Genomic DNA, 14,655 nt, shown 5'->3' on the forward strand with positions numbered 1-14,655 from the left:
TCGTGAGTTCGTGTCACTGATCTACACACTACCCCATAATGTCAAAGTGGAATTATGTTTTTAGAAATGTTTACAAATGAAAAGCTGAAATGTCTTGAGTCCATAAGTATTCAACTCTTTTCTTACGGCAAGCCTAAATGGACTTTTTTTTTTTTTTCAGGAGTAAAAATGTACTGAACAAGTCACATAAGTTGTATGCATTCACTCTGTGTGCAGTAATAGTGTTTAACATACTTTTCGAATGACTACCTAAGGTCAGTCGAGCAATGAATTTCAACACACATTCAACCACAAAGGCCAAGGAGGTTTTCCAATGGTTCGCGAAGAAGGGCACCTATTGGTAAATGGGTGCAGTTCTTAATTACACTTTGGATGGTATATCAATGTACCCAGTCATTACAAAGATACAGGCGCCCTTCCTAAATCAGTTGCCACAGAGGAAGGGAGCCACTCAGGGATTTCACCATGAGGCCAATGGTGATTTAAAAACGGTTACAGAGTTTAATGGCTGTGATAGAAGAAAACTGAGGATGGATCAACAACATTGTAGTTCCTCCACAATACTAACCTAATTGACAGAGTGAAAAGGAAGGAAGGCTGTACAGAATACAAATATTCCAAAACATGCATCCCGTTTGCATGTATACTGCAAAAGAAAGTGGCAAAGAAACAATGTTTTTGTCCTGAATACAAAGTGTTATGTTTGGGGCAAATCCTGTCATAACAAACTGTCATAAACAAATCTCACAAATATCAGACACCGTAAGCTCCCAGCTACTATCTAATCAACGCAACATCGACATGATCTCACCCCTGGTTAGCCACTATTGGCTTAAAAAGCCAAACCTTACACACGATCTGCCAATTAATTTCCAGCAATATTGGCCCCTGTCTGTCTTTTGTGTTGCGCGACAGTTGATATGATTACCATCTTGTGGGCTTACAGAAATACTTCCCCCAAAACCTTCTCAATTAAATGTAAACTGCAAAGTAGGCTTACCTGGCAGAAGTATATCATGAGTAAGTATATAATTTGTATCTATTTGTCATTTACAAACTTTGCCATGAAGTGAGCAGGACAAGTAGAAAACCATCGCTAGACCGGCACATTCCTCACATGCTAGATGCGCTATTAAAGGGGAATTACACTCAAATAAATGTTTACGTTTTCTTCCAAGCTCAATTTTTTTTTTTTTGGTGATGTGATTTAAGCATTGACATGGACTCAGAACATCCACTTTCATTGTTTCTTTATGAATAAAATAAAATTAATCTAAAATCATGAAAAATAAAACTGAGAACATAATTTGGGGAAAATAATCAGAATGAATAAGGCCATCTAATGCACATGTCATAAATCAACACGGGACAGCTCTCCTTATTGCCGTGCCTTGATTGTGATACTGCTGCTAATGATATCTGGAAATTCCATGTACACCCTGGCCCATCTACAGTTGTTAGCCCCAATTCTGACTATCTGCTTCACTGATTTCTGCTCTCATAAAATCCTGGGTTTTCTGCACGTTAACACTAGAAGCTTATTACCTGAAATGGATCAATTGAAAGTGTGGGTTCATAGCTCCAATCCAGATGGGTTGCTCATTACTGAGATGTGGTTAAGGTGGAGTGATCTGAATACTGATGTTAACCTTCCTGGTTATAACCTCCTTTTGGCAAGACAAATCTTCCAAAGGTGGGGGAGTGGCAATCACCTTCAGTGATCGGTTGTCTCCACCAAGTCTGTCCCCAAACAATTTGATTTGCTGGTTTTAAGTATTAAACTTTCAAGTAGCTCTTTGTTGACTGTTGCTGGGTGCCATCGTCCTCCATCAGCACCGGCCTGTACCCTACCTGCCCTAAGCTCTTTCCTGGCCCCTTACACTAAGTCTGAGTTTGTCCTGCTAGGTGACCTAAACTGGGACTCCTCCTAAATCTTTCTCAGATTATTACCAATCCCACAAGGTATGACTCCAAACACCCAGAAAAGGCTACTCTCCTTGATGTTATCCTCACAAATAATCATGATCAGTTGTGTTTTCTGTAAGGACCTTAGTGATCACTGTTTTACAGCCTGTGTTCATAATGGCTGCTCAGTGAAACGACCTGTCCTGATTTGTCATAGACGCTTGCTAAAACACTTTCATGAGCAAGCCTTCCTTCATGACCTGGCCTCTGTAAATTGGTATAGAATCAGCTTGATCAAATCAGTTTATTTGTCATGTGCGCTGAATACAACAGGTAATTACAGTGAAATGCTTACTTACAGGCTCTAACCAATAGTGCAAAAAGGTATTAGGTGAACAATGGGTAGGTAAAGGAATAAAACAACAGTAAAAAGACTGGAAGGCCAAAGTTAGTTTCAGAAGCAGTTCTCTCTCTGGGTCTAACCCCAAGAAGTTCTGGAAAACTGTTAAAGATCTGGAGAATAAACCCTTCTCACAGCTGGTTGTTACTGACAAGAAGCACATGGCTGAGCTCTTTAATCACCACTTCATTAAGTCAGGATTCCTATTTGACTCAGCCATGCCTCTTTGCCCGTCCAACATTTCCTCATCTCCCACCCCTTCTAATGCGACTAGCCTCGATGCTCCTCCCTATTTTCCCCCTGCCCCGCTACAAAGTTTCTCCCTGCAGGCGGTCACTGAGTCCGAGGTGCTAAAGCAGCTCCTAAAACTTTACCCCCCAAAAAACATCTGGGTCAGATGGATTAGAGCCTTTCTTCTTTAATGTTGCTGCCCCTATCATCGCCAAGCCTATCTCTGACCTTTTTTAACCTGTCTCTCCTCTCTGGGGAGGTTCCCATTGCTTGGAAGGCAGGCACGGTTCGTCCTTTAAGGGGGAGATCAAGCTGATCCTAACTGTTATAGGCCTATTTATATTTTGCCCTGTTTATCAAAAGTGTTAACTTGTCAATAATCAACTGACTGGCTTTCTTGATGTCTATAGTATTCTCTCTGATATGCAATCTGGTGTCACTGCAACCTTAAAGGTCCTCAATGATGTCACCTTTGCCCTTGATTCTAAGCAATGCTGTGCTGCTATTCTTATTGACTTGGCCAAAACTTTTGATACGGTAGACCATTCCGTTCTTGTAGGCCGGCTAAGGAGTATCGGTGTCTCTAAGGGGCCTTTGGCCTGGTTTGCTAACTACCTCAGAGTGCAGTGCATAATGTTAGACAGTAGCTGAGACAGAAGATGTTCTGTCACCAAGGGAGTACCCCAATGCTCGATCCTAGGCCCCACGCTCTTCTCAATTTACATCAACAACATAGCTCATGTAGTCGGAAGCTCTCTCATCCATTTATATGCAGATGATAGTCTTATATTCAGCTGGCCCCTCCCCGGACTTTGTGTTAAACGCTCTTCCACAAAGCTTTCTTAGTGTCCAACAAGCTTTCTCTGCCCTTAATCTTGTTCTGAACACCTCAAAAACAAAAGTCATGTGGTTTGGTAACAATGCCTCTCCTCCCACAGGTGTAATTACTACCTCTGAGGGTTTAGAGCTTGAGGTAGTCACCTCATACAAGTACTTGGTAGTATGGCTAGGCGGTAGTCTGTCCTTTTCTCAGCACATATCAAAGCTGCAGGCTAAAGTTAAATCTAGACTTGGTTTCCTCTATCGTAATCGCTCCTCTTTCACCCCAGCTGCCAAACTAACCCTGATTTCAGATGACCATCCTACCCATGCTAGATTATGGAGGCGTATTTTATAGATCGGAAGGTAAGGGTGCTTTCGAGCGGCTAGATGTTCTTTACCATTTGGCCATCAGATTTGTCACCGTAACCGGTGTGAAATGGCTAGCTAGTTAGCGGGGTGCACGCTAATAGCGTTTCAAGCGGAGACGTCACTAACTCTGAGACGTTGAAGTAGTTGTTCCCCTTGCTCTGCAAGGGCCGCTGCTTTCGTGGAGCGATGGGTAACGAAGCTTCGTGGGAGGCAGTTGTTGATGTGTGCAGAAGGTCCCTGGTTCGAGCCCAGGTAGGGGTGAGGAGAGGGACAGAAGCTATACTGTTACACCACCAATGCTCTTTATTGGACACATCACTGCACTCTGTAAACTGGTCATCTCTGTATACCCGTTTCAAGACCCACTGGTTGATGCTTATTTTTAAAACCCTCTTAGGCCTCACTCCCCCCTATCTGAGATATCTACTGCAGCCCTCATCCTCCACGTACAGCAGTCACATTCTGTTAAAGGTCCCCAAAGCACACACACATCCCTGGATTGCTCATCTTTTCAGTTCGCTGCAGCTAGTGACTGGAACGAGCTGCAAAAAAAACACTCAAACTGGACAGTTTTATCTCCGTCTCTTCATTCAAAGACTCAATCATGGACACGCTTACTGACAGTTGTGGCTGCTTTGCGTGATGTATTGTTGTCTCTACCTTCTTGCCTCTACCTTCTTGCCCTATGTGCTGATGTCTGTGCCCGGTAATGTTTGTACCATGTTTTGTGCTGCTGCCATGTTTGCTACCATGTTGTCATGTTTTGTTGCTACCATGCTATGTCTCTCTTTATGTAGTGTTATGTTGTCTCTCTTGTCGTGATGTGTGTTTTTGTCCTATATTTATTTTATTTTTTTAATTACATCCAGCCCCTGTCCCTGCAGGAGGCCTTTTTGGTAGGCCGTAATTGTAAATAAGAATTTGTTCTTAACTGACTTGCCTAGATAAAGTTTTTAAACAACTATTTATTTATTTATTTATGAACCATTTATTTTACTAGGTATATTGACAGAAAACACAGTGTTCAAGAGATAGTAGTGCACTAAAGATCCGGGGAAGGGTTGCAAGGGAGAGAGGAGAATGAGCCTAATTTGAAAGCTAGCGACATGTTTTATTTCTATTGAAGTTGCTCTCATGCTAGGAAAGGTTGGATACCCCTGGCATAGGCTATAGTCAACAGTAGTCAGGCTATCGGCGCATCACCCACCACTTTCCAATGGGAGCTTGAGGCAGTGTACTTGTTTGAAACCTGAACATTTTTACTTGACTTCAAATAATGAGGCATTACCTTGTTTCAAAGTAGCCTTGCCAAAATCCATCCATAGAAACGTGAACGCAAGACTTCCTCATGCCAATAACCAGCATTTCTCTCCTGTTCTACTGATTTTCATATTAACTCTATTTTGTTGTCTAGAAGCCAAAGACACAATCCTAGTCATATTAGCAACCCATCCTAGTTGTTACTATTAGATTCCCCATCTTTCTAAGTTTCTAACTAAGATTTTCATCTCTCACCGCTTGCATTAGGTGCCCTGTTTAGAACCCGCAAATTGTGTCCCGCAAATTGCCTTTTGAGAAATGAAAATGGTGTGTTTATGAGTTTAGTTACTTCATTGCATGAGTTGAATGTTCAATAATAGGCTATAGCATTTTGACTGTAATACGATAGGCTGGCTATTGTTGCACGTTTACATTAAGCTCAATGAAAAATGTCCTTTCCTTGTATGCATACAAGTATTTTCTGTTGTTCACATCATTTTACTGTTTGGAAAAAATGTGACCGGTTAATGAGGGTCAGTTAGTTGGCAGCAAAATGAGAAACCCAAAATATAAGCTTGTTTTACTCCAATGTTTTGTAAACAAAGCAAATGTAAACAAACACTATATAGCCTGAAAACATGGTTAAAACGATCATGTTAATATCATGGATGGTCAATTCTTGCATCCGTAGCTCTGTCTATGAATCTGAGAGCGGTTACATTTCTCCAGGCCCATCCCTCAGCTTTTTACCGGAACAGAGACGGGGGAAAGTGCTTTGTTATCGTTTCAACTGCAGATTGCCCCTTTAAGCTTCAGTGTAATAAGCAAAGGAAAATAATTACCATGGTTCAAAGCTGCAAACTGCATTAGAGTTTCCTCCAACCAGCGTCAACGCGGCAGTAATTAAACACACCTGTCAACCTCTTAGTAATAGTTTCCCCGGTAAACAGTGTTTTGATTCATTGTTCTCGTTTGGGTTTTTATACATGTTATTTTCCATTTCCTACAAAGGATTTCGAAGTTGATTTGAATCTCGAAAATCACACTTCTATCCGCACAGTTGATTGCGTGGTAGTTTTGAACAGAATATGAAATCCAAGGTCGTTTAGAGACATTCCATTGTGGTAAAATACAATTAAAGAATAGTTCAATTCATCTAGCATGTACTAAGAATGCCGCTCTATAGAAATGTGCTGTTCAGTCAGTCAGCCAGTGACTCCGCTCTTTGCCACTGTGTGGTTCCTGCGGGAAGCCTGCTGCCTGGTGCCATACTCTATGTTCCTTGGGGAGACAGGAAGCCATGACCTGAGAGTGAGGAGGCTGCCACACATTGATCTGACAGCTCCCAGACCCAGCCGGACGCTCCCTCTGCACCGCAGCCCTCAGGCCCCCATAACTCAAACATGTCCTGAGCCCTGGCCGAGGAACTAATGTCACTATAGTATGGAAGACTGTCGGTCTCCTCTCAGGGGTGTGTCCACTGTCTCCGTCCAGGCCGGTCTGTCCATCTGTGTGAGCCTGTGCTCTACGAAACGTATGAGTGGAAATATGGGTGGATTAAACGTCACACGGTTTAGGATGGGGCAGGGCGCGATTGTAGGTAGGGATGTGTTATAGGTGATGCAATATGGTGCATTCAGGAGGAATAGGCCCATGGCAGCTCTCACTGACGGGCCCCATTTTTAAGTGGCTGCTGACTTCTCTCTGCAGTCTAACCAAAGAGCAGTCAGAAAAAAATGGATCCGTTTCGATGCCGATTGATCCATCACATGTATGATATTTACAATTCTTCTTCATGTCTCATATAAAGCAGCATGGATAAACTAGATCCAGTCCTCCTGCTCAGTACTTAGGCCCACATCCAATATGACTGAAATGCATTTTGTGCTGTCTTGTTGATGATACTTAAAGGGATTTGCATATTTTCTTGTCACTCCCCCACATGCATAACACGGTACAGTTCATTCCCCTCTATCTTTTGCGTTATGATCTGTGATGTTATCCATGTAGGCCTACTGTGAACAGAGCGGTGTCTCCCAGGCGGAAGACAGCTGCTGACATTTTAACTGACATTCCACCTGATGCTTTTAATTATATCCCGGCTTCGGGTGTGTTTTTGATTTATTAGGATCCCCATTAGCCGACGCCAATGGTGACAGCTAGTCTTACCGGGGTCGGAAAAGGCGGTACAAAGAACGTGTTTGCGCCTATCAGTTACACATGCATGTCAGTCCATTCACACAACAAGTAGGTCACATGGGGGGGGGGGGGGGGGGGCGTGCCTTGAGGTTGCTTTATTTGTTTGTGGAAACCAGGTTTGCGGTTAACTTGTGCTATATAAGATGGAAGAGTTCCATGCAGTCATGGTTCTGTATAATACTGCACGTTTCCTTGAATTTGTTCTGGACCTGGGGACTGTGAAAAGACCCCTGGTGGCATGTCTGGTGGGGTAAGCGTGTGTCAGAGCTGTGTGTAAGTTGACTATGCAAACAATCTGGAATTTCCAACACATTGTTTCTTATAAAAACAAGAATAACAGTCTTTACTCAACTCTTGCCAAGAGAGACTGGCATGCATAGTATTAATATTACCCCTCTGATTATAATGAAGAGCACGACGTGTGCTCTGTTCTGGGCTAGCTGCAGCTTAACTACAGTACCAGTCAAAAGTTTGGACACCTACTCATTCAAGGGTTTTTCTTTATTTTTTACTAATTTCTACATTGTAGAATAATAGTGAAGACATAAAACTATGAAAAAACACACATTGAATCATGTAGTAACCAAAAAAGTGTTGGAACAAATCAAAATATATTTGAGGTTCTTCAAAGTAGCCGACCTTTGACAGTTTTGCACACACCATATGACTGGACAGTAATCAAGATGTTTTAGGCCAATGATGAACCGTGTTTTGTATCGTCTGTAAATAATTCTGGAAGAACGAGGGGGAAATATTTTTCTTGAGTGGATGGTCAGGGGGTCAGAAAATAATTACAATTAACTTGTAGACTGCAGATTTGACCGCAAGAAGCCTAAACGGATATAATATTTCACCACCCCAAAAACTTATTTCAAACCTTGCTTACAGTTTGTATAAGATCACGTGTCTCTCTTATGTGTGGGAATATTTGGGAACAGATTTATTAAATTAAAATCACTCTGAGCTGATTTCCTGGTGTTTTTACCATCTTTTGTGTCCAACAATGAAAATGGAGAAATGCATTTAAAAACGCAGCCCTAGAGTTAGAGAACCCTGCTGTAGTCTATGGCCCACTGCAGTGCTGAACATTTATTTTCTAAGACTTCAAACTTAAACATTTTTTGTTCATGACTTGAGCATGAAGTAAAATATGTCATTGAGGTAACCTGTGGGCTACAGTATTTAATCTACGCAGCAACCAAGGGGTACTGTGAACCTCGTCCAATCCGCAGTAGCACACATTTTAACCCTGGAAATACTTTCATAGCTTTGTCTCATTGACTTTCTGATTGGCAGAGACAAGTCAGTAAGTTAGCCCTGATTTTGCCAGGGTCGAGCTGTGAACTGACTGACTGGCTCTCGTCCCCAGGCAACAAATGTGTCGGGTCTTCGGCTACTCTCTTTTTCATTTATTTTATTCAAATGAAGGATTCAAAATCCCAGTATATCCTAAGGTAAGCCTTAATAAATTGGAGGTGAGAGATTGTCAGGCTTACTGTATCTATTTGGCTGGGCCCGGGGTGTTAGTCACGCTCTTGACAGGGCGATTTGGCTCCTGTGACCTTACTTTGAACGAATGACTTCACGCACTCAACCCCAGGGCTCATCCAAGGAAACAAAGTAATTAAGTTGTCGCGTAATCATGCTTACATTAGAAACACTGGATCTCTGTTTGAAAAGGACTACGATCTCTCTTCCAGACCGACGGTTCAATCGGAGCATAAATGTATTATCAAGGCCTTTTTCCCTCAATAGCATCACTGTGCTTAGAGGGAGCTAATGTGCGGCAGCAGTCATTCAGGCAGTCAGACGGTGTGGGAGTGAATGTCAAGGACAGAATGAAAGCCTCCTGTATGAGGCTTGCCTCGCACACTGTCCCCTGAGCCCCAGCTCTGTCTGGCTTGTTACATATCCGAGGAGTCGGGAGATTGACACCTCGGAGGTACTGACACGACCGTGTTTTTCCATCCACCTTCTTTTGTTTCAGGTTATCAGTAGCCCAGAGGTTCACATGCCAAGAAAGCGAGGAGGAGGACAAGGAGGAGGAGGGGCAGGAAGAGGAGCCAGAGGGGACACACCCAGGGCGATCAGTCTGGAACACGTAGCATACGCTCCTAAAGGTGAGTGGCTATTCATACACCATTCTCTATCATCCTGCTTTACCGCCTTCTCTCTCTTTCGCTTGCTCACTCTTCCCCCTCACAGACACGCAACACACACAAAGTGTTCTTTTCATCCATTACTCTCTGTCCTTGGTTTCCCTTTTTCTTGTGTATGGAAAATGCACAAAATCACTCCTATTATAGTGTGCAAATACACATTCATGTCCCTTCTGTACATTGTGGCCTTACTGTTTTGTGAATTGTCAGTTAAGTTTTGCTTGGCACACTGGACCTGCTGTTTGGGATATTCTCCAATGGTTTCCTCAGTGAAGAATGCTTTTCACTCGTAAGCTCGAAATAGAGCCTGCTTAAACATGTTTATTTATTCATTGATACAAGAAGGTAATGTAATGGGTTTTCTGTTGACTAAATGTAAATGAGGCAGAAGAGCCACAATATTTGTAGTAAATGTCTAGTGTTTTGTTGTTAGTACAGTAGCTCCAGACGCATAATACATGCGTCCATAATCGGGGCGAAGGAGAACCAGCCACCTAGGTTCCACCAAATCAAAAGCCCTGAGTGTAACAATGACTCGGGTTATTATTCTCGCCCATACTCAATGTCCTTGGAAAATAATGACTATTTTCCACGGGCTCAGTTATATGAACCGTGGCTTTCTCTACCGCCGTTGAAATGATTCAAGCTTAGCCCCAAACAAGACTGAACATGGCCCTGTAGAGCACACCACCGCCTGGTCCAGGTGCTTGTTAATAACAGAGCACACCACCGCCTGGTCCAGGTGCTTGTTAATAACAGAGCACACCACCGCCTGGTCCAGTTGCTTGTTAATAACAGAGCACATCACCTCAGTGGAAACATTAGTTGATTTGTTAGTTTTTTTTGCAAACAACTCTCGCTAGGTTCACTTTATATGCAGCTCCTTTTTCATTGGACCAGTTCAGGTGACCTTGAGTACACCAGCTGTGTGCCTCCATCTCCCCCCTAAAACCACCCGTTTACAGCCCGCCACCAACAGCTGCTCTAATTGGTCGCTATATTGGGTTGATGAGGCAAAAATGGCTGTACAATCAATCAATTTTTGCGAATTCATTTGTTACAGAAAGTTAAAGAAAGCCCAGGTAGCAGAATGCTGGACATAGAGTAGAGAGGCATCTAAATAGCCACATTAGCACAGAATGACAGCAGGGGGAGCACAGATTAGGAGCAACATGAACATCCCAGCAGTTATTAACTATGGCATAGAGTGCTACCAGGGCAGTGGCAAGAGAAACGCATCACAATAAGGGGTACTCTTACACCAACCCACTGTTCAGGAGTCACCTTAAGGATGGCTCTTAAAATAGAAATTCTACGATTTGATTCATGACGACCATAAAGCTCTATGGTCAAGCTCTTCCTATAGCTGTGCCCTTATGCTGTAAGCCACAGGCTAAAAAGGTACATTTCTAATTTATATATATATTTTTTCAATGATTTGGTTCCCTTACTGTTGACCGGCTTGTTCTATGGTAAATGAGCCCTATAAGAGTGTTCTATTTAAAACACTGGGTGACCTCCGTGAGGCAAACACTATGTTCCATTATTTTCTCCATGGCTTTAATCGTCATGATTTTTATTATTTGTAAATGTCAAACAGTGCTGAGACTGTTTTGAAGTGTATGCATGTGCATACGTGTTTGTGGACTTGTGTGTGCAGGTTTTTTCTGCATGGGAAAGTCTTGGGTAGACCACGTAACTGTTTGTTTTTTTTTGGACCGTTTTTCTGGATTGGATAAATTCTGTGTAAGATAATGTATGTATTTGTATTTGTTCGTTCTCAAAGATATAAAAAATCATTAAAATAAAAGCTAGACAGTCAGGGAGACTCTAAAATTCTAAATATTATGCATTCAGGAGTGTTTTTGTCATGACAGGAGGCCCCCATTTTTGATTTTGTTATACTATGTGAATCACTCCGATAGGATAAGCCATGGCAAGATTTGTAGAATATCAGGAAATTAGCTTTACAATTAGCAACAGTCATCAAAATTATGTTTTTAATGCAACAGTTGGACAATGAATAACAATACATTTTTAAATGTTATAAACCATCAGATATTGACTGAGTTATAGCACACAAACCATTTTACAAATTAGATTTTGGTGGGAATTCAGGTGTTCAACTTATTGTGAAATGTAACAATATTTTCTTGTATCAGGTTTGGTAAAAATATTTTTTGTTAAAATGAAGACAATTATGTGACTCATTTGTATAAATACACAGTGTATTTGCATATATGAAATACATTAGCATAAATGGGTGGAACAGGTCTTCAAGCACTAAACACTTCCCTAAACACTACCCTATCTGCACTCAATCACCTGCACTGTCTAGATTGCCTTATTAATTACTGTTATTGTCTTGCATAATTCAACATGTTTGCCAATCGCAAGATACCCTTGGATTAGAAATCAACACACTTGACTCTAGATTACACCCATCTAAACATGCTTGACATTGTTGGCGAGATCGGACACATTACTATAATCCGAGTATTCATTTTCAGAAGTTGCTTTTATTTCCAGACGTCTAATTTGTAAAAATGTCAACTTTTTTATTAAATTAGAACTTGTTTCAATTCCACACAAAAAAATTAACACCCATAAAAAAATGTAGTTATCTTTTTTGTGATGTAAGATGTCGAGACGATGCGTTAAATCCCAGCGACGCTTTAGCGTTCTTATAGATCCAACGGAAAGACATTTTTGTATTCCGTCGAGCCCATTTCAAACACACAGGAAGACGGCTGAAAAAGACAGATCCTCTGGTGGGCGAGGCATGCACGTTGCTATTAAAACTGATTCATGTTATCTGTGTAGAATTGCAGGATATGAGCTTTAAAACAGCTAGATTTTGTCACTGCTGTCAACAGGAGTTGGCTAGCACACCATTGGCCACGCCCATGCCACACCCCTGCCACACCCACCAATTAAGCCCCATTTTGATCCAGAAAAAACCCTGGTGCGTTTGTAATCCAGGGCACCACCAGCTGATTGTCACGCATTGCTGGTGACTACAGCACAGGCGTTCACATTTGTTATTCTCTGCCACATCTTCCTGCAAGGTTTGCTTATCCACAGCCCCGAGCAGCCCAAAAAAAAGACCGCTTTTACACTGAATAATATTGTGTGTGTGATCAGCTCAAGGCAGATAAACACAGAGAGAGAGAGAGTGGTAAAGTTATAGCTGGAAACCAGAAAGCTGTATTAGCCAATTTAAGGAGAATTTATTTAGAAAATATACATATCCTTCAAGAGCTCTTTGATACAGGAATACCAAACACCCACTGTGTTTAAATTACAGTATTCTGCTTAAACGTATGCCTACTTTGTTTCGTAAAAATAGTTTTACGAAACCAAATCCAGGTAATTGAAGATTATGAAAGTGGGGCGCTGAATGTTGTATGAAGTGTTCTTGCTGTGCAATCAGCCTCACGTGAATTTCCACTCAAACATGAATCTCTCTCTCAATATTTGATTTAACGTTTTAGGTAGAGAGCCTCGAAACCGTTTTGGGTGTTCTCAGATAAAAAATAAAAAAATTCAGTGACCTATTTTTGAAATCTGGTATCATTGTGAGCTATGTCACTCAAATCCCAGTGGACATCATTAGGTAACCGGGTATGATAAAGTAGTGGTTCCACACATAATGTTTTTAGGGTTGTCTCAGGTTAGCGAGTCCCCTTGGAGTATCACGATTCTGGAGGAGGGAACCCAGCATAGCACCACGTACATTGAATCCTTTCTATCACGGAGGGTAAAATGTCACTAGCTAATAGCTATTTTACTGGAACCCTTTTGATTACATTTCAGCCTGCTCCTTTGTATCTCCTCAGAATGCCTGTGACTTAAGAACCTGTGGATGAGGACATCGCTGGAATACCTCAGAATTTGGGTATGGTGGTTATTTTCATAGAACCTATTTCTATTTATAATAATGATATACCTAGGGTTGTTTCAGTACAGTTATATTGCTATGTTTAGGTGTGTGGGTTTACCATGGGGAAATGTTGCTGGTATAATAAGTCACCAGACGGGGCGGCAGGTAGCCTAGTGGTTAGAGCGCTGGACTAGTAAACCGAAAGGTTGCAAGATCAAATCCCCGAGCTGACGAAGGTAAAAAAATCTGTCGTTCTGCCTCTGAACAAGGCAGTTAACCCAATGTTCCTAGGCCGTCATTGAAAATAAGAATTTGTCCTTAAATAAAGGTAAAATAAAACCTGGTAATAGCGGCCTACCACAAATTCCTTGTTTTGCTAAGTTTGCTGTATTGTACATTGCTCTCCACTATTTTTTTTTTCTATGGTCATTAGCAGAGTATACATGATCCAAATTTTAGATTGTGCAAATTTTATTGCCACATTGAACCAAATCGCGTGCTGTAGTTTAAAAACTTGGTGGATAGTGCTAAAACAATGGTTTCCTGAAGATTCTGCCATCTTTATGCACATTCGCCATTGGGGAACTACAGAGCTCCACTCAGATCCCCTGTGAAGTACATACAGAAGGCTCTAGAAGATACTGTGTTCTTAATGCTACTGATTGCAGAAAGCGTTGGATATGTTTGCTCATGTGTGATTATTTTGCGGTGGAAGAGCTGTACGGTTTCCCATAATGATGATGCCGTTTTGTTTTTTTAAAGTAGGTTTAGGAACTTGGATTGTGTGGTGTAATAATTGTATCAAATGTAATGCTATTGGATTGTGCCATTTCATTAAGAGATATTTCAGGCCTTCTTGCAGCATATCATTCTTCATGTCAGTGTCAGCTCAGAATAGCTTGTTAGATTTCATGTCATGTACACAAAGTAAAGCTAAATCACTGACTAGGCTTTGCTATTCTAAAATATGTTATAGTCAATTTTGCTCTAAGTACTGCTGTACCCACTAGCAATCTATACTGAGCAGAAATATAAACGCAACATGTAAAGTGTTGGTCCCATGTTTCATGAGCTGAAATCAAAGATCCCAGAAATGTTCCATATGCACAAAAAGCTTATTTCTATAAAATGTTGTGCACAAATTTGTTTACATCCCTGTTAGTGAGTATTTCTCCTTTGCCAAGATAATCCATCCACCTGACAGGCGTGGCATATCAAGAAGCTGATTAAACAGCATCATTACACAGGTGCACCTTGTGTTGGGGACAATAAAATGCCACTCTAAAATGTGTATTTTTGTCACACAACACAATGCCACAGAGGTCTCAAGTTTTGAGGGAGCGTGCAATTGGCATTCTGACTGCAGGAATGTCCAACAGAGCTGTTGCCAGATAATTTAATGTTAATTTATTTACCATAAGCCACCT

The 14,655-nt window shown here is 41.5% G+C and overlaps 1 protein-coding gene across 2 annotated transcripts in view; it reads left to right on the forward strand.

Annotated features, from left to right (window-relative positions):
• Nucleotides 1–14,655, forward strand: part of tjap1 (tight junction associated protein 1 (peripheral)) — an 83,977-nt gene that overhangs the window by 26,332 nt on the left and 42,990 nt on the right. For both annotated transcript variants that reach the window (XM_029753039.1, XM_029753036.1), the window contains exons 2-3: nt 9,174–9,306; nt 13,185–13,243. In XM_029753039.1, coding sequence (XP_029608899.1) covers nt 13,211–13,243 — 33 coding nt within the window. In that variant the 5' untranslated portion in view covers nt 9,174–9,306; nt 13,185–13,210. The remainder of the gene's footprint in view (nt 1–9,173; nt 9,307–13,184; nt 13,244–14,655) is intronic.

This window comes from Salmo trutta, chromosome 5 (assembly GCF_901001165.1).
Source record: "Salmo trutta chromosome 5, fSalTru1.1, whole genome shotgun sequence".
In the NCBI taxonomy this organism is placed as follows: Eukaryota; Metazoa; Chordata; class Actinopteri; order Salmoniformes; family Salmonidae; genus Salmo; species Salmo trutta.